The sequence below is a fragment of the Aptenodytes patagonicus genome, chromosome 2 (assembly GCF_965638725.1).
Source record: "Aptenodytes patagonicus chromosome 2, bAptPat1.pri.cur, whole genome shotgun sequence".
Classification (NCBI taxonomy): Eukaryota; Metazoa; Chordata; class Aves; order Sphenisciformes; family Spheniscidae; genus Aptenodytes; species Aptenodytes patagonicus.
This window is the reverse complement of record NC_134950.1, coordinates 68,466,513-68,487,126: the sequence shown is the minus strand read 5'-3', so window position 1 is coordinate 68,487,126 and position 20,614 is coordinate 68,466,513. Positions and strand designations below refer to the sequence as shown.

General features: G+C 36.4%; 1 protein-coding gene across 1 annotated transcript in view; it reads left to right on the top strand.

Moving 5' to 3' along the window:
- Window positions 1-20,614, top strand: part of ERP44 (endoplasmic reticulum protein 44) — a 54,000-nt gene that overhangs the window by 13,587 nt on the left and 19,799 nt on the right. Inside the window, exons 2-4 of the mRNA XM_076330139.1 lie at window positions 7,156-7,228; window positions 9,102-9,141; window positions 12,305-12,420. Of these exons, the coding sequence (XP_076186254.1) occupies window positions 7,156-7,228; window positions 9,102-9,141; window positions 12,305-12,420 (229 nt within the window). The remainder of the gene's footprint in view (window positions 1-7,155; window positions 7,229-9,101; window positions 9,142-12,304; window positions 12,421-20,614) is intronic.

The window sequence follows — 20,614 nt, the reverse complement described above, 5'->3', positions numbered from 1 at the left end:
AACTGAAAATAAATTACTGGTCTTATCTCTGTGACTTTTGTTTAGACAGGCCCCATGTCATTTTTTTGAGCCCTAACTTAAATGTTTCTATAACAGATAATGATCCTTAGGTTTATGCCCAGAGACTTAAGCTTTAAAACGGTGTTTGGGTGCATGGTTCTGCTATTAACAGCTTTATGGGAAAAATGCAATGCATTGAATTGCACGTTGTAATAATGAGGCTTAATTTTCATCTCTGCAATGGACTTTTTGAATGAACGTCTTGTGTCTTCTAATAATAGCTCACAAACTGTTGAGAGGTTAACTTACCCACTTTTCTGGGGGCCTTCAGTGCTGTGGTAACAGACCACTGAGAGATATCTGTGGCTATGAATCATTCCCAGTCATACACGACAATCCTACATCTCCTTTGCTTGTGTGTTAAGTTCAGTTGTAGGAACCATTAGCTGTGAGTTTATTTCCTGATTTGGAGTGTCAAATCAATATAATTTGGAATTTCATAGATACTGTTGTGAATGGTAGGGGTTTTTTTGTTTCCAACGTTTTCATCGGCAAAAAGTTCTTCAATATTAATAATACACGTACCTACACCAAGTATTCTTGTCAGACACTTAAAATGGGAGTAGATGACAAGATATGTGGAGGGAAAAAAAACCCCACGCTACCTCTTTTTACTATGGTGGTCTCTCTACCTAGCTCTGTGCAGTTATAGCACTGTTTGGCTAAATCATTATAAAATTGAACTGTCTATCAAGGCTAAAGAAATAAGTTTACTTTTCATATATATATATATATATATATATATATATATATAAAATCCGTATTTCAGTTCAGTTAGATTTTATCTCTGTTCTCGTGGAAGTTAGTAACTGCAATCCTTAAATCTATTTTCAGTAGCTTCCTTTGAGTGTTTTAAATTTCCCTGATTAAATTTAAGATATGGCTCTTGAGAGAAAAATAATAGGAAAAGGATTTTTTGGTACCAATTTAAAAATTGCTCTGAAAACTTAAATGTAGCTTAGAAGAGATCATTAGTTAGTGTTTTGAACTAATGCAGTTTTGTCTCATAGTCTTATAATGAAAGTAGCTGTTATTGCTAATAAAAATTGTGCTTAATCAATAGGGATGGCAGCAGTTAGTCTAAATTATGAAAATGTTCAGGCACAGTCTGGAATCAAGTGGTGACAATTAAGAGTTGAACTGCTCTTGCTGAGAGGGTGAATAATATTCTTTTTTTATTTTTCTGCACCATTCTCTATTTACTATTATCTCTCTCTGCTCTGAACTTTGTGGTTCATTATAGGGCTTCTGGGAATGCCGCCAGCAAGATGCTCCTGATTGATGGTTCTGAAGCCAAACTTCAGGAGCTCTTACAATGTCTGTCAGCTACGGCGTTGCTGTCTCCGGGGATTGCTTTCAATTTGTATCATCCTACAGCAGGCTGTAAACCTGTCTGCTTCCTGTTGTCCGGGAGTTTAATGCAGACCTCAGAGCAGCAGCAGATTAGCAGCATGCATAAAGAAAAAGGTACTCGGGGACTGAAAGTCAGCCGCAGAGTCCTGTGGGGCTAGGACTTCAGGTAGTAACTTCAACATGTCAATCTGGATTAGATGCGGGCTAGAGCTGGTTGCCAAACGTAAAATGATTTTGTGGTAGAGGAGAAAGATCGTTTAGTTGTGTGCCTTTAGGATTTCCCAGCAGGAGGAAAAGGTAAATGGAAAGTTTAGCAAGTGAAAATGAAGGCTGTTCTTGTTGACTGCCTTGCAGGTGTAGTACTAATTAGAAATCAGAATGCTCAAGAATAGATTTTCTGTATTCTTCAGATAGTTTGGTCTGGAAATGAGGACCTCTGTTTCATTATGTGAATTAAAAAATAAAGAAATGAAGAACTAAAATGCAACAGACCTGTGTTTTTTTTTTTTTTTTTCTCTTGTCTTGTAGTTTTAAGATTGTCCACAGTTAAACTGTTAAACTTCTGCAAGAAAGTGGTGAATAAAGTATGATAAACTTGGGAAAGAAATGCCACTAAACCTATAGGCCTGTTTCTTCTGTCTACTTAGCAATTAAAGAACTAACAGCACTAATTGGTAAGAGTAAAATGTTGATAAAAGGTTTACCTAAACCTCCTGAATAACTAGTGGGCTTCATTAATATGTGAAGTGGCTATTGAACAGCAACACTGTCAGCAGAAGATGAGTTGAAATCGGGTGCGCTTTTATTTCTTCTTTGGAAAAGGGATATGAAGTCTGGCAGAGGTCTGCTGTTGGGGGTGAATGGAATGGGTTTTGTCCAGGCATTCTGTTTTGTGTAAGGCTGCTTGCGTAGCCTTGTGCCACGTGGCAGAGGAGGATAATGTTGTCTTTCAGGCAGTGCTTTAAGATCTTCCATTAGAAAAAATCAGAATAAACGTCAGCTAATTTGTAGTTACTCCTCAGAAGCGATTAGTACTGGTTTGTGGCAGAAGTGGCTAAGTCATTTGCTAACTTCAAGTAAGGATCAAAACTGGATACGAAATGCTAGGATTTCTGTACTAAGTAAGCTTCCCAGTAAAAACATGAGCAGTGTTGTTTTCAGAAACTTCTAGGAACCTGAGCTGATATATTCCTGCTTTATTTGACAGTGTTTCTGAGGACCAGAAGAATAAAAATACATGTGCCATCTCTTCCTCTTCCCTCCCATATGAGCTAAATTTTACCTTTGTGAATGCATTGTTCAATTCCTGACTCTTTTCCCCTCAGCAATGTATTCTGTAAGTGTATATAAGCTTTCTGCATTCACTTGTTTTAGTCTATAGTTTGTTCTGTCATTTTTCTATAGTGTTAAACAATTGTGAGTAGATAATAAACATGCTTATCTAACTTGTACAGTTTCACACTCAAGTATTTAGGATTTTAATATTCTACTATTTTTTTTTTTGAAATCTTTTTCTTTCATAACTACTTAGTTTTACCTTCAGATTTTAGTAGTTTAAGCATTTAAAAAAATACAAATATAAAAATATAGCTAATTTATCCAATATAAAGGCAATGACCTGAGTTGTTTTCAGGTGTACTTACATAGCCAATTTTCCTTTTGAATTATTTTTGCAAGGTGCTTTCTTCAGTGAGTTTGTAGCTATCTTATGAGGTCAGTTGGAAATTTTTTTTTGTTTGTTTGTTTGTTTTTACCCAGATACAAATATGAACAGTCATTCATTTGTCCTTATGATGTAGGCCAGTGGAATGCAACGTTTGCATTTAAAAGTAAAAACTTCTGAAGACTTTTCTTATTTTTAGCCAGTATGTTTTTTCAGAACATACGTTCAATACCTGTTTTATAAAGTGTGCAGCTGACATTCAAAAATGATTTCCTCAAAAATGTCTTGTTTTCCCGCCCGTGGGCATCAAGCACAGGCCTCATCAAAGGTCAGAAAATATTCTCAAAACAGTGTAGGTTCTTAGCAATTTAAATAAGACTTTGTATTCCTTCATGTTAAATATTAATACTAGTAATACCATAAACCCTCTTGCATCTCATGGAACAGCAAGATTACTGGGTCAAAAGGATGTGTTTTCTTCCTTATGGGCATTATACCTTTATGAAAGCTTCAGCTGAAGTAAGTCTTGCATATTTATTGACATTTCTTAGAGGAATGCTTTTTTTCCGCTGAGTCTATCTACTTATTATGAAGGTTTTGGCACCCACAATTATTTAGTTGGTATAAAATGTTTAAGAACGTGTTTGTGATATATTTTGACAAAATAGAGTTTTTCATACTTCTCGTGGAAAAAGTATTTCGATTATCTCAGGTTTTATGCAACTTTTGGGAAAGACTTTCTTAGTCTCAGTTGTTTTCCACTAGTGTTTAATATAAAGGGGCAATAGGATACACAGCTTAACTTCATTTTCACCTTCAATATATGAAAAAGTTTGGGGTCTTTGTTTCAGTACATGCAGCTTGGACCACATTTTTCCACAATAAAAGTTAAGAAAGCAATCAAAAATTTTATTCATGCTGTAAAGAAGTATTAGTTTTAATTTACTTTTTCTGCACATAGCACAGTGCAGAATCCTCTAGTAGAGGATTTTACTGGTTAGTAAGCCCTGTGCTTTGATTTTGCAGTTAAATATTTGCATTACAAGTTAAGGTGTATTGTAGCAATATACAAATGCAACTACAGTTCCTGATCTATTTAAGTGTATCTGCTGAATACATAGCCTATTTCCTGATTGCAAATAACATGCTTATCTATGTTATGTTTAATTTATGTGTAATTTATCCTATTAGATAAGATTTGTGTTGCTGCTGTAAAATTGTATTAGAAAAAGCCATGTGGGTTTAAGAAATTGATATCTTACCTGTTTGGTATGTTGAGACAACACGAACAGCTGAGCTCCTGTGAAGATAGTTTCACCAAGATCTATTGTGGAAATTCTTTCCGAGTATGAATGCTGATGCAGAGCTGTGTGCAGCAGCTAAAAAGTTCCTGCTTTCTAGAGGCTTGTGTGGATTTTCTGTGTAAACAAGCATTGTCCAAGATTATAAGCAGGATTAGTAACTTGTGGTCTTCAAGGGTATGATCAGAGGTTCTTGAGACCTTGCAAGGCAGCTGAAGCCTTGGAACTTAGATGAGTTTGCAGAGTCACCTGTGGTAGGATCAGATGACAGCCAACGAAATGAATGTTGAGTTACACTGTCCTTTATGGCCTAGAGCAATATTCCAACTGTTATTGTTAATCATAGCTACTGCTTCAATTGTACACAAGTTATGTCTAACCTAACACTTGCAACAAAACAGCATGTGCGTAGGAACAAAAACCATGCCAGCTCGTTCACACGCTTAACTGACCCATTACTACAAATGTACCAGCACCTCCCCATAGCAACACCATCTGGAAGTTGTCATCCCATGCACCACCCAGGGGGTGATAGGGAGGTATCTGCACTGATGATTGCTGTCAGCTGTCACTCACATCTGGGGATAATCTGACCGATGTGGACCAGGGTCTATATATGTAGCATCTCTCTGCAGAGACTGAAGGCAGGGTCATCCCTTCTTGCTGCTCAGCAGTCAGCAACACTGGCATCTTCAAAGGAACTTCCCCAATACTGGCCTGCCACAACTTGTGCATTGCATAGCTTGCTTAATCAGATATTTTTTGGCAGACCATGTCTTAATGCTGTTAGTCTCAACTATGGACCTTACAGCTCAACTGTTAGTTTTGTTTCTATACAGTCATCTTAAAGCCACAGTTCAGACATTTGTGTCATGCAGTTTAAGGGCCACAGGAAGGCTGTGCAAACTCCGCCACAGGTCTTAGACTTGCATATAGGATAAGTATCTTGTCCAATTGCCAAGTGAGAAGCACTGGTACATATTTTGTATTACAACAGCTGGTGTGTTTTCAGCCTGTAGTGTAAGATGGAGTGTATATGCTACCCAGTGGCCTCTATATGGGAAATGTGAAAGGATCGGTATTTTCACTGAAAAGTGTTTAGTGATCCATAAATCAGAAGCAATTGAAAATGATTGCTGCAAATCTCACCTATGTGCCATTTACAGTGACAGTTTCTGAGCTATGACAATGTCTTGCTGCAGAATTCTCCCACAATTTTTGAAGCTAATCTTAATGAAAGCAGGCATCCAGTATGGCTAATGTTTCTGAGAGGCCAATATTTGATATACATTTGCAACAAATGTTAGAAAACTTTGATGCTGGTTACAATTTATCAAAAGACTAATTCAATGTTGAAGACGAGTGTGCCCTAGAGGCTTGCTGCTTGTAGTCACGGTTCTAGTATAGGTCTGGGATAAGTCTCAGGCTCTTCCATAGATACTGAGATCCTTGTATCTCGCTGCTCTGTGTGGCATTATTTGGATGCTCTTTATGCTTCCAGCTAAATTTTTCCTTGGTGTCTTTGGTAAAAGCAGCCGTCAGCTCTGCCTCTCTAGCCATAGGCAGATTTTCTTTGCAGCTGCACGGGGTAAACTAGGGCTCCAGGAATGTCAGTAGTGTGTATGTCATGTGTCACCACATCTGAATGCGAGGACTAATTCTTCAGGTGTCATTGGGAATCTCTGGTCTCTACCTGGCTCCTTGACCTGTGCGTTCCTGTCAGTTCTCTACCGAAAACCTTCCTTTTCCTTTCCTGCCATCTCTGTCAGCTGAATCACGGAAACCATGAATGGAACCATAGAATCATGGAAAATGAGGCTGGAAGGCATCTCATCCAAGCCCTGGCCCTGCTTAGAGAAGTGCTGACTTTCTGACCAGGTTGCTCAGGATGGAAACATTCACGTCCCAGACCAGAATCTGTATCGTCCTGCTCAAAAACTTGCACGCTTATCTCAAAGCAAAAATAAGTTGTAATTCACTGATATCTCTCTCACCTGGGATAGACTAGCAACTCTACCCCCTTTTTCCCCCGCCACATTTTGAGATAAGAGAACTGGGCCTGTTGCAGTGAATATGAGTGGTCTTCCATAAAACTGCATATTGCTGTGATAGTTGCATTAAGAGTAATACATGTGTTGCTTTGTAATTAAAAGATCTGGCTGACATGGTGTCTCAGTTTTTATAGTCTGATAAGCCAGTTGCGTGCTGGGACTGAAGCAGTGTCAAGAAAAAATACAGAAAGAGATAAAAGACTGTAGTTAGTTGAGTTAGATATACTGAAACTGTTTTCTAAAACAGCAATAAAAATGGAGGCAATTGCAAGCTTTACCTAATGAGAAGCTCTTTAGCCAGACAAGCCCTGTAAGTGACAGAAGGAATTACTTGTCTCTGGGTGAAACCGCTGTGCCTACACGCTTCTGGGCTGTGTGAGATTGTTAGGTGGCGAAAATGGGGGTTTCATTTCTTTCTTCAGAGTGAATTTATGAATAGAAGTTATTCTTAAAGGTACAAAATTTACCTGTAACATTTATGCCAACATAATAGAGAATCGTATGAAGAGATAGTCAATTTTGCTTTAACTGTGGAAGTATGTTATATCTGTAAATAGTGTTTATTTGTATATTTGTAGTACTGCTGTCACCTGAAATGTGTTGACTGAATTACAGTTATTTTACTGTTCTTCTCCAGCTTTTGATCTGCAACATTTAAAATCATAGATATATTACTACTTTATTGCTGAAACTTTACATACGTGACTGGTTTGCTTTCTCTTTTTAGGTGTCTTGGCTTTTTAATCCAACAAGAAGTGAAATAACAAGTCTAGATAGTGGAAATATAGATGACATTTTAAGTGAGTACTTTGAATTTTTTTTTCCTTTATGTCTACAGTCACGTATCTGTGTGAATCTTGCAATGTTATTAAATGAATATGCATACCTTAGCATTGAAAATATGAATTGCAATCGGCATAGAAGTATTAAATGCCCATGATCAAAATTAGCTGTGTGAACTACTGTATCGCCTAACAAATTACTTCATTGTAATCTCAATGAGGGTTTGAAGTGTCTAAGAAAAATACTTGGTATCTTGTTTGCAGATGGGAATGCTTGATTATATAACCAAAACCTGTCAAGAGAGTATTTTAAAAGTTCCCCAAAAAATAGCAGCAACTGAAACCCATGGTGATGGGCCTTAAGTATCTTGCTTGTTCAGCTATGTTTTTCCTCAGGTTAAGCATTGTCCTGATTCTGGTGGCTCATAGAAAGGAGACTCATAAGTGAAACAGATGTGTAATTCCTTGTCTGAAAGCTTTTCGTCTGAAAAGTATGCAATTTGCCTGTATCTGGTTGTCTTCACAGGAAAAAAGCTATTACATTGTTTCAAATATATTCAGAAAAAAATCTTTATATTCTTTTATTTAGGTCTGCACTAGAATCTGCCTACTATTGCAGGATTGCTTTATGTAGTAAATGTATGATTAGGTGATGTAAGATCTGTTTGCAAATACCTTTTATCCAGTGGAAAATATAGAATCCTTTTGTAAAATGTTATTCATAAAAAGGAATATATGCCAAGTGTAAGTACTTTTAAAATTTATCCTATTACTTTCAATAAATACTTCATGCCTTGGAGGTAACACTGAATTTCTCTGTGCTTGTTAATTTCCTGTTCACCACTTGCATTCCTTGCTGACAGTGAAAATCTTAACACCATAATTTTCATCAAACCGTAGTTTTTCACAGCCTTCTCAAGAGTTGTCTCTTCCAGCATGTTGTCTTTCCCAGGCTTCCAACATCTTAATCTTCACTCATAACTGCTTTGTAACTTTGTCAATAGTGCAAATTCATCTAGCAACATTTCTGCTTTATAAAGCTGTGGCTGATATTCTATAGTTCCAGTATTTATTTCAAGTTTTTTTTTCAATGTCTATGCCACTACTACTAATAAAAATCAATTTACAGCATGGTTGTTATACTGTGTAAAGATCACAATTTATTTTTCAGCAGGAGATTTGTCCTTCTAGTTTTGATACATTTTTCCTTTTTTTTTTGGTATGTGAAAAATAACACATAGGAGCATTATTTTACTACCTCATCATATATATCCCTATAGTATTGCATTTTTTTGAGTGTCCCTTAGCGTTTTTCTTTTTTGGGGGACCGAAGATTTCTCTGCTATCTTTTGCCTTAGTATCCAGCTTCCTAGCAGCTAAGGCAGGTAAGGACTGGCCAGAGCAAGTTGCACAGGCAGGCTGCATGTTGATCACTTTTCTAACCCAAATAGTTGACATTTCAGCTTTTAATTGTTTTTTAACACTTAGGAATAATCTAGATAATGCTTAAAAGATATACTAGAGTACACCTTCTGCCTTTGAATGCCTTAATTTTAAATCCAGAATTACTTTTTGTCTCATGTGTCACTTATTTACTTCTTTTGTGTCTTAATACCTTAAGTATTGACGTTTTTAATGTCTAATATATCAATAAAGTCAATAAAATACTTGACTGAAGGCCTCTTTCATCACTTTCCCATTTGATATAGATTATATTTCAGATAAGATTTATCCTAGCAGTTTTCTAGCAATCAGACTAAGCTGTATGCTGTATAATCTAGAAATACTTGCTTTTATACTTTTTGTGCGTATTTTTATAATCTCAGATAAAAGCACAAAGAAGTTTGGTTCACAAGGTGACATTGGGTTTTTTCTTCTTCTTTCCTCTCAGACAATGCAGATGTTGCTTTAGTTAATTTTTATGCTGATTGGTAAGTTATACAAGTTTTTTTTCTATGTTTAAACTTCTGTCTTCAGAAAACTGTCATGTTTGGCTATAGTTTTCTAATTGAAAATACAGTGGTGTGTTGCTTTCAAACTAGTTCTTTCCTTGTTTTTTCATGTCCTGATTACTTCCCCTTCTGCTGTTCTGCCATCTTTTGTTTCATTCAGGGCTCCTATCAGAGGAAAAAGGCTTCTATAGTAGTATGGAATAACATGCTATGTAATCAGGGGTTTGTGTGTGTTTGTTTGGTGTCGTGTCGTGGCCCCCCCCCCCCCCCGCCTTAGCAAGACAGATTTCTTTAACCTTTTGCTCTTTAACATAGGATAGTCCAAAATATTCCATTTTTCCATTTTCTTCTGTGTTGGTCCCATGCATGTGTGCTAGAAAAAAAAAGCCTTGAAATTACACTAAAAATAAATCCTTCTCTAATCTGGAAGACCTTCCAAATGGAGAACTAGAGAAATTATGGTTGAGGGATGAAATCTGAGCAACTGGAAAAGGAAAGAATTTGGGGCCAGACCGGTTAGACATTGTGAAAGACATACTTAGAGGGAACTGTTTACTTGAAATTTTTTTTTTTTTAAAACTGGCATACAAAATCGTTGTTAGAATTAATTTAAACACCATACCCCTTTTTTTTTTATTGTGTAAGAAGTAATTTTAAACTTTCTGTTCTGCTCTATCATTAATATTTTTAGAAGACTCTTTAGCAAGGAAGAAACCAGAAAAGTATTCAGAGAAAATAAAATTTAACATGCAAATTAATATAGAAAATTAAGTTAGAAAAATAATTAATTTTTTGTCTTCCTTGATTAAAGCAATCTTGGATATAAATAGCTTTATAGTGTAAAGCAATATATAAGCCAAAGTACTACGCTTTAAATATTCCTCTCCCTGCTGTTTTGCTTTGTGAGCATAAAAAGCTGGCCTTCAGAATCAAAGGTCGTGTAGGTGATTAGACTTCTGATTCCTTTCACCTCTTTCACATCCCACTATATGTCTAAGTCTGTAGGTCTGTATGGCCTAGAAATAGCAAGCGCACAGAGCTTTACATGAAAAATTTACACTTTGCCTTTACTGATAATTCATTCAACTCGGAGCAGGCTAATTTTAATTGTTTTTTAAAAGTGATTTTGAAAAATTCATACCCAGTCTTTTCATATAGAATGAAGTTCTCAATAAAGATGTTTTTAATGCCTTCATTTAAACTTTGCATAGATAGACATACCAATCTAAATCAGTTTAATAACCTTTGTATATACCTCTGTCATTTTATAGACAATTTTTACGTTCAATTAGTTTGCATCTGTTCATTTGCTACCACAGACTAAATTGATACTAGGCACATTTAAACCACTAGAATTTTTCTTTAGAGAGATTACATTTGTTTACCAAGTAAGCTATTTGTTTGAAATGTCTTTCTTTATGATGATAGTACAACTAAGTAACTAGTTAAGTAAGAAACTAGGTCTAATCTCTTACCTGTTCTGTATAGAATTATGCTATCAAGGATGCCTTTTAAAATAAGTAAATAAATTAAACTTTTAAGATGGTTATTTTCAGTTTGTGATCTGCAGATACCTGGTGGATCATGGACTACTTAAAAGGTTTTATTAAAGATAACCGAGGAAAGCAAACCTATGGAGAGTAAATTTAATACACTGAAATTTGGGGTCTGTGTTGCCATGGAAAAATCATTTTTTGATTTTGCAAAAGACAAACTGCAGGACGCTAAAAATCCATGTTCTGATACTTCTGTGACAAAGGGAAGATACCAGTATTTTAAAACTTGACATAACAAGGTAATAAGCATCCTGTTTTAGGGACCCTATTAGCACAGCTCTTTCTGCAATCCCCACTGTTACCAAATCCTCTCTAGAGTAGGTTTGCTTTGAATTTAAAGATTTGCATATGCTTGCAAGTTGATTCACATTATAGTAGGCCGTAACTTTAAAACATTACAGCCTTAATTATGATCATTACATGTAGGCATTCAGTAGTAACCCCTCAACATAGCGTACTGCCAGCCTATGATGTAACGTGACCTTTGAATGAGAAAATATCAGTTTCGTTGATGTAGATACTCTGCTGTAAGGGTGGAGAAGAATGAGGGACAAGGAAGCCATAGGTAACACATATAAGCTACATAGATGTGTACCATACAATTGTGCTGCCCAGAGTCAGGTTTCTTTCAGAAAATGGCCTTAAGCCCTGTTTGTATTTTGAGAGCAAAACCTGTCTCTTCACTTGAATGTCTGCTGGTGTAAGTCATAACAGCATCCCCAGGCTATCACTGTTAAGTTTAAGCGCGGCTTCAGTGCAGGCAGTTTTATTGCAAGTCTGTTCCATGAGGTCTCATTCTGACAACTTCTACAATGCCGTTATACATCTTCAATTTAAAATTCTGCCATGTTTTTAGAGGAACAGAATATAAAATAATTTTATTGACATATTAATAATGGGCTTGTGCACTAATGTTACCCTAAACTCCCCAAAGCCACCAAAGCATCTTTACAATCCTACAGCCTTTTCCGTGGGCAGAAAGAGAGGATTTGCTTCAAAATCTGACATGACTGGAAGAAGGGACCCATGGGATTCTCTTTGTTCGTAGTGCTGTAATAGCAGTCTTCAAATTCTACCAAACTTGAGCAATAATATAATAAGCAATACTTACAACTTCTATTGTTGACCCTTACAAAGTTATCTCTGTGATATTTCTTGAAAGTGATTGTTGGTGAATATTTGAATCTCAACAATCCAAGTAACTACTTTTACTATATTTTAAAAATTACTTTCCCAGGGATAATTCAGGTAGAAAAAATGAAGAACAGACTTTCTTAATAGAATATATTTCCTAAAGGCTTATAATTGATTAATGGTGTTTCTTAAGCAGATAAAGCAGGGGGGCACATCTTGAACTGTATATTCCTTTAGCATTATTTTTTTTTCCACCTGAATCATTCAAGTTACTTTTGAACCTATTTTAATCCAGTCATTTACTGGGATGATTACAAGTAGATGTTCTTTTCCAATAGCTTTTCTTTCTTTTTTTTTTCTTTTTCCTTCAAAGATTGAAATATTCCCTGAGTCATCAATTAAAATATTTCAAATTAATATTTTGAAGTTACGATTTTGCGTTCTATCCACAGGTGCCGCTTCAGCCAAATGCTGCATCCTATTTTTGAGGAAGCTTCTAACGTAATTAAGGAAGAGTATCCAGATAAGAATCAAGTGGTGTTTGCTAGAGTAGACTGTGATCAGCATTGTAAGTAAATCCCAATTTAGGTTTTTTCTGTGCTATCCTGCCAGTAAGTTACTCATTGTATTGAAGAATATACTAGACAGCAATCTAAAGTGTAGTTGGACCTGCCCAATCATTTAGCGCAGAGTTGTTTGTATACATCAGTGAACCTGTTCTTCCAAATTTGTCAGGGCAATCTACAGTGTTGCTTTATCATTGCATCCATAAACATGCATTTATAGCCATTCAGCCTGTCTCATTTAATGGTGGGGGGTGGAAAGAGCTGGGATTATAAATTGAATTGGCTCATTGAGGGGTCAGAGAAGCACTAGTGCTACAAATGGTGCAGGTCTTCACAGCCAAAAAAAAAGGAAGGGGTGACCCTCCATTGTCAGCATCAAGATGATGTTCTGCTCAGGTCTTCCCTACAGCTAGGAGTCATGGTGGACTGTAAGTTGACTTTTGCACAGCCAGGAGGAGATCAGAGATTTTCTGCTTTGCTGTTTGTACACATGCCAACAAATCGTTGCCTATTTGGGTTCTCCCCCACCCAGAAATACATGAAAATGATATGCCAAAACTTACTCATTTTATGCTGGTATTAATCCCAAAAGTTGCCTTTTAATCCCATAATAAGTAAAATGTGAGGAACATCTGCTACACATTGAAAGACAAATGGATAGTACTGAGATTTTTATTATGGTGCTTTTTGTAGCATAAGATCAGCTTTTCTGTTTTATGCTTCTGGAAGAATAGCACTTGCAGACATCGTTTCTTTACAGTGGCTTCTGATTCCCAAAGAGTAGTACCAGTTGCAAGTGGCTTCAAATCCCAGCAGAAATTCAGTTCTAACCAATACTGATTATAATATTCAGGCTTTACAAAACTGTTAATTTGTAAGAAGAATCACAGTTGGAAATTTGAGGAATCACTGTACAGTTATTTGTTTGTATTTGTAGTATATCCCTGGGACTTACCATTGACCTAATAGTTTTTAGTGCTCTGTTAAAAAAACCTAAAGAGCGAACCTTATAGGACAGAAAAAAGTCAACTGCATATCTGTGAAAAGTAACTGATTTCACTTAATTTTTTTTTTCCCCATTTTGACAATCTAACTTCTTTGGTGTTAGAGAGGATTTTTCCCTATAATGAGAATTCTTGAAATGTCTTGGTTCTTACTTGCACATTTAAAAGTCAGTAAGTCCACTTGAGCATCTTCCACTGGCATCATTGTGTTCTCTTTGTACGCATGCAAGTAGTCGCCCAACAGTAAGAGCACCTGTCTTGCCATCTTGAAAGAGATCTCAAGCATTTAAAAAAAAAAAAAAAGAAAAAAATTTAAGGGAGCACATAGTATCAACTCAGTTTCTGAAATGTAAGATAAGCTGATTCTTCAAACTGTCAGGAGTGGCCAAGGAGATTTTGTTTTGTTCCTTCCCAAAGACCAGTAAGACCAATTCATGACCACAGGAAACTTAAATGCCTCTGGGATTAAATCTTTGAATCGGTGGGATATCGGACCCCCTTTATAGCCTCAGCTGGAAAAGAGGCACGACAGTATTCACCTAGGGTATGTGAGCAGCTTTGAAGCATTCAGCTGCCTTCCTACGTTGGAGTGGTAGGGATGTGTTGGGGAACTGATCCAGAAGTTTGAGTGTATGTGTTCTTGAAGAGCGGTTACATTAAACATACGATTGTAGAATCTCCTCCTCTGAGCAGATCTCTTCTAGTGCCTTGAATACAGTGTAGAACAGTGCACTTGTGTAACTGCCTGTAGCATTTCCAGAGCAGCAGCAGCAGAATGGACGGGAGTGTCTGTACTTAATGTGCTTCACAAGATATGCTTTAGTTGCCTTGATTTATTAAGTCCAATAGTATTTTTTCTTTCTCATTATGATGTTGTCTCTGTTAAGTGAATGTTTTCCTACCTCCTTCCTGAACAGCCTTTTCTAGAATCATAGATTTTTTGGGGGGTTGGTGGGGTTTTTTTGGTTGGGGTTTTTTTCTTTTTTTCTTTTTTTTTTTTTTGTGTGTGTTTGTTTCTTTTGGGGTTTTTTGTTGCGGGGGGGGGGGGGGGGGAGTTGGGGACCTGGAATACCTTCCCAGATCTCAAATACTTAACTACATTTTCAGATTCTTTCTTTTTCACACTTGGTGTTCTCTTCTGCTTCCAATCATCCATCTATATGGTGTGTGCTTGGGAGATCTTAACCAAAAGCATAGCATTAAGTATTCAAATTTGCCATCCCTAAAAGTTAATTTTCAAGTAAGGCAATGAAATCCTTTGGAGGGAGTATACTGAAGGCAAAGCTTGATATGCGGTCTTTGCTGAAGTTTTCTTACTGAGTTTTTGTCTGTCTTTGTTCAGAGATCTACTGCAGGATCTACACAAATAAACTGCCCCTGATCTTTGCAATCGTAGAAAATAAATGAAATGCAGTTGTAGCAAACATTCTGATTGTTTTTGTATCACCTTATTAAACCAGTCACTCTACATACTTGAAATTACTTTTGCATATACTTTTGTTTATATTCTATCACTTTCATCAATGATAGTTTCTCAAATTAACTTGACTCAGTTGGGGGGGAGGGGGGAATTAAGGACATTCACACTTTCACTTTACTTGATTTTTATGGTTGTCCTTAATAAATAAGTCTTATCTCAGTGTTTAACAGTCTGGTTGGCTCATCTTTGCATTGAGTCAAGATATTGACAATGAAACTTTATAGAAAGTTCTCACAAAAGACTGTAGTAAAATCAACCTGTGTTGTTGAATTTATTGTTAAGGTTTACATTAACAACTGAAATCCTTATTTTGTTTGCTGCAGCTTGAGTAACTCAGAGTCTTTGGGCCGCTGGATGCCCAGCGTTTAACCATGAGATGTTCTTGTCTTAGCAGTTATGTGCCTAAGAAAACTCACTCCCCTCAAGTATTTGAAACGCTTTAGAAGCTTGTTGCTTAATCTTCTCCTCGTATACTCATTGAATTGAGCTCATCGGAGCTTGTTACGGAGAGCTAAGGCCTGGATGGAGGCGGAGATGCTATAGCAGAGATTGTCTTCCTTCCCCTGGTAGTAGGTGTAGTGGGCTAAGTAGTATGAGGCAGCCAAGAGTTTTGGTCTTTCTTTTTATTACTAGAATACAATGAGCTCTCTGTATTTACTCTTTGTGTCCTTAAATTAAGAAGTAGATGAGCATGACTTCTCCTGCAGAAGCTGTAAAATGTGAGAATTAAAAATAAAACTCTATAGTGACAGGCCAAGTCTTTTTCCCCAATTTGCATTGCCTTTTTGAATTAAAATAGCAAAGCTGTATATGTCATTCCTGGTTTCTAGTGTTTATTTGCTGGGTTGTAAGCAATGGTACATTTCATGGCACACAATTGTTGGGTGTGTCCTAAAGTTTTAAGTATTTTAACTTTGATTTTCATGTATGTAATAGTAGCTTTTTAGTAAGAGGGTGAATGTTACTATATTATCCAGCTTTGTCTGCTGTAGTAGCTTACTAAATGTTGGAGTCAAGATTGTTATTGTCTTTTTTCCCTTTTTTACCTTTATACTTTTGTATGTGTTTACATATTTTAGCAACACTAGAAGGCTTATGTCAATATTTGGGGGTTTGTTATGCCTGCAGATTTCATACCACTAGTAGTTCACTATTAGGATGATGTTCTAGAGATGGTGGATTATTTGCATTACAAATGATCTGTTTCTTTTTGAAGCCAAGACTCTGTAGGGAATCCAAATAGCTGATTTCAGGCCACAAAAAACAGCTTTCAGAATGGTCAGTCAGGCATAGATACTTTCCATTTAATGCACTATTATTGAAGCACACTGCAGGGCCCAACAGCTCACACCAGCTTCTGAGGGTAAAGTAAATTAAAGAGAATTATTGATGCACTGCCAAATGTTTGATGCTTAATGACAAAACCATCATTCTGTCTGCTCTTATAGCCAATATAAAGATGTTTTTTCTGGAAATTGATAGGCCCCAATGTGATTAAATACAAAATCTAAATATTAACACTATATTAAGCCTCTGTATGTGTTATATTTTACACCACTTTATAATACTGTGGAAGATAATTATAACTGAAATGTTTAAGTGAAGTCATCAGGCTGTTTTTAAGCTGGTGTGGAACATACACTAAAGGTAAATCTGTTGAAGCAGGTAGTTGAAGCAGGTACTCTTTCAGTTTCCAAGACCTCATCCTTTTATGACTCATAAATATCTAAGTTCCACAACATTGTTTGCTGTTAAAATCTTTGGTGGTTTTGGTGTGTTCGATTTAGTAATTTACTTACCTTAAAAATTATGCACCTCTATTCTAAGTGTAATATCTAGTAAAAGTGACCTTCCATATAAAATTATAGAAGATCTTTCTGCATATACATTATTAGGAAGGTTTTGGGTTGGTGGGGTGGGTTTTTTTGCTTGCTTGTGGGGGTTTTGTGTGTTATTTATCCTTTGTGTTAAGCAGCAATGTTGGAAACTCACATGGTACCATGGATTTCCTATGTTTCTGTTCTCTGTGAGTGAATATTGCAACATAGAAGAACTCATGTTTCTGGAGGAGAGTTTGTATTTTGAACAGTTTCTATGAATTCAATATTAGGAGTTGTGGTACAGAATTCTTATAAATTAAAGTATATATTGGGGTTTTAATTCTACTGCACCGTTATTTCCTCTGGTTTCTTGAGTTAAAAAATAAAATGATAGCTGGTTTGAATAAGTCTTTGTGCTTCCAAACAGAAAACAACTTCTCTCTGATGGGGTGTTGAGAGGTGCTTTCCTAGACAGACTGTCTAGGGAACTCTTGTTCTTTCTTTCAAAACATCCATGGGTGGTACTCTCATTCCATACAGTGAGCTGCTGATCTTTGTGGGTCTGGCCATTCTTGTAATATGTGCTAGTGTTAGTCTTCAAAGAGTTACTTAGATTGTATTGCTACTGTGCCTTTGGTAAGAAAAACAACTCAGTGTGATAACAAATTTGGAGGTTCATAAATGAACTATAAATGAAACTGTAAACAAGCATGAGGATTTCATTGCATTCCTGCCACTTTGCTTGGAAAAAAATATCGGTCTGAAAGAGTTATCTTTGGATAAAATAAAAAGTGGAAGTGATTCAGAGGGGTTGTTGATGGCTCTCCTCAGGAGAGCCATTTTGTTAGCCTGTCAGAAAGGTTATGGGATGCCTACTGATGAGGCCCTGCTAAGAGCAGGCATGGCTGTAGTGAATGCTCCTTTGCAGCAGAAGGTGGTCTAGATTTGCTGTTTCCCAGCTTCTTAGTAGCTGAGTTTGATGTAGAACATTGATTGGTTTTCTTGTACCTGTTTTGGTCCAACATATAAGTTACCAGTATCACAATCATTGGGATAGGATGCCTAGTTTAGATGGTCTCCAAAGTTCCTTTCTAATTCTGTTTCCTATGAATATTCCCAGGTCTTATGATTGTGTGCAAGTGTCACAAGGAGTAGTTTAACTGTTTTTTTTTAATCTGAAAATTAAATTTTTAAACTGAAAATTAATGCTGTATTACAAAATACTTAACAATAAGGTGAATGTAGTGCTGTATGTAGGAAAGTAGGAGGCAAAAAGGCCTTTTTAAGTGAACTTAAATTGAGAGGAAAAAGCTTGAGGAATAATAAGTAAAAAAAGTACCTATCAAAGACAGATTTCATTTCTCATCTGTAGTGTGCCCTGGCAGGTAGCCTGAAGGACTTCAAAAGATGTGATTGATCTCAAGTGAGCAAGCAGAATACTCATTTGGTAGTCCCAGCTTCAAATATACAGCTGAAGGAATTTGTTACCTTTGAGGTTGAAGGTATTGCACAAGGGTGAGGAAGAGTTAAGATGATTTGACACAAAAAAAGATTAGATCCGGTAAATTCAAGATAGATAGATAGATATATATAGATATGGAGAGATATATATGTATGTAGCTATGCAACTCCTATAACCGTCATGTAAAAACAAAATTAGGAAATGCAGTAGCTTGGGTTTCTGCTAGCGCTTCCTCAGACAACAGGAAGACCCTCCTTAGAAGAAGGATCACTATGAGTATTTTCAGGAATTATTTTTATGGGGTTTGAGTTCTGGAACTTTGATTTTCTTCTGGATAGTTTTTCAGGCTGTTGTAGTCCTCTGTTTAGCATGTGAATTGCTTCAGGTGGTGCCTTATATTATGAGGTGGGCATTTAGGATAATTATCAGTATTGTTCAAATCCTAGTGGACACGTTTTTTAGAGAGCCAGTCCTGTAGACTTAAAATCTAAATATTTGGTGGTGTTCTGAATTATGACCCTGGAAGACTAAGACAGTGGACTGAGAGACTGGTGGGGTGATACCCTGACCCTTTTAAATATTGCTGGTCCTTCAGTGGGAAGGACCTTCTTAACCACATTGTGGGTGGGAGCCTACTTCCATATAGTGTGTCTTGATGCAGTTTTTCAACATATTCCTCATTGTACATTTAATTTTAATTTAGTAACAGCAGACTTGAGATTCTCGGTGTCTGGGCAGTTTAGAAATGGTAGTATGCCAACAGGTATACATGCAAAACACGGAGGAGAGAATCATCTGAATTCAACAGTTATTGGAGCTCTGCTTGAAATTTCTGATTTGTAGAAGACAAGAAGATCAAGTATGTCAGTAGCTTCCTATCGTAACTAATGTGAAACCATTCTGGTGGCATAGACACTAGGCTTGTGATTTAATGATTAATTGGGCAAAATACAAACTCAAGGTTTGTACCTTTTGGGTACCTTAGTATCTGAAGAAAATGTAAAGTCGTAGCTGAGAGGTTTTTTTTTTTTCTTCTTCAGGTAGGTTACCCTTATCTGTTTCAAATACCTCTTTTCATCAGAAAATGGACAGTGAGAATGTCTGGAAATATTTTTCAATTTAATTTAGGATTTACTATAACTAATGCAATCTATGAATGAGTTCAAACAATATTCCATGTATTTGCATTGTGTATTTCCAATTTTAAAAGGAATATAATTTTGTAGTTGCTCTGCTTATGCTAATTCTACCTATATCAAATGCCAGGGTTTAATGGAGCATTTAAGGTTTACTCTATTTGACTTTTGAATTAATTCAAACAATTTTTCATGTACTTGCATTTTATATTTTGTAAAAAGATGGTTTTCAAATACTTACTTGTGTAGGACTGTCATCTCTCTCTGTTAGTTCAAATACCGGTATTCATGGAATCTCAATGTAATTTGTAAAAAGCATGCAAGTTCTGACTTAGGGAATAATGTTTGAATTCAGTCTTGGCAGTGGGCATTTTATTACCATTAATTTTTTTTACGCAACTTCAGCACTTGAAGATTTGCATCCCTAGGGACTGAAATCTCCATCTCGGAGAACCTTCAAGACCCCCCTGAGATGCCTGTTCCGCAATGTGTGCATCCTCATACAACTATGGAAACAACCTGAAGAAAAAGTCTGTGTTGTGAGACAGAAGTGTAGTTTTGGTGTTCTCTTGCTGTGGAGTTCAGTAATATAGTAATAGTCTTTAATCTCAATGTGTTTCTGTGAAACCTTGGTAAGTAGTTCTTCTTGTCTCTTATTGGACCCTGGTCAAGTTCTGATAAACTGGCGTACCATCAGACCAAAGGTCCTTCTATCAATAGGAGAAAAGGGCAACAAATGCCTGGTTTGCTGACATTGGTTTTTCTTCCACTGAGCAAATATAAAGTGATTCCTCCCCTGCTAAACTTTCTACCTTCTTGCAGGCAGCTCTTAGGTACTTTAACTGAAAGTGGCGTTTTAAAGGAAGAAAAAAGTATTGATCTAATACCTGTTAATGTTGAATATATTGGCCTCTTTCCTTGAGAAATTTGCATTAATTTGAAATAAAAGTACTCTGAGTTGAGGGCATAAAATGTCTTACCCTTAATTTTAACTGTAATTAGTGCATTAAGAAAGTCTTCTGGGATATTTAGGAACCAGGTCAAATCCTTTCTTAGTCAAAAGTGATAGGCTGAATTCTGTAATATTTTATAGCGATGCAAAGCTTGTTAGGAACTGGGCTTAGCTGGTGAAGCTTTTAAGCTTACTGGTTTGAGGGATGTTAAAGAACTTTTTTTTTTTTTTGTGGAGTAGACATGGTTCTCGTTCCTTTGCCGTGCACGTTTTGTGTTCAGTTCTCAGACTAGTTTAAGTTGTGCAGCTGGTACAAAGATTGTTTTCAGTAACTAAAGGTGC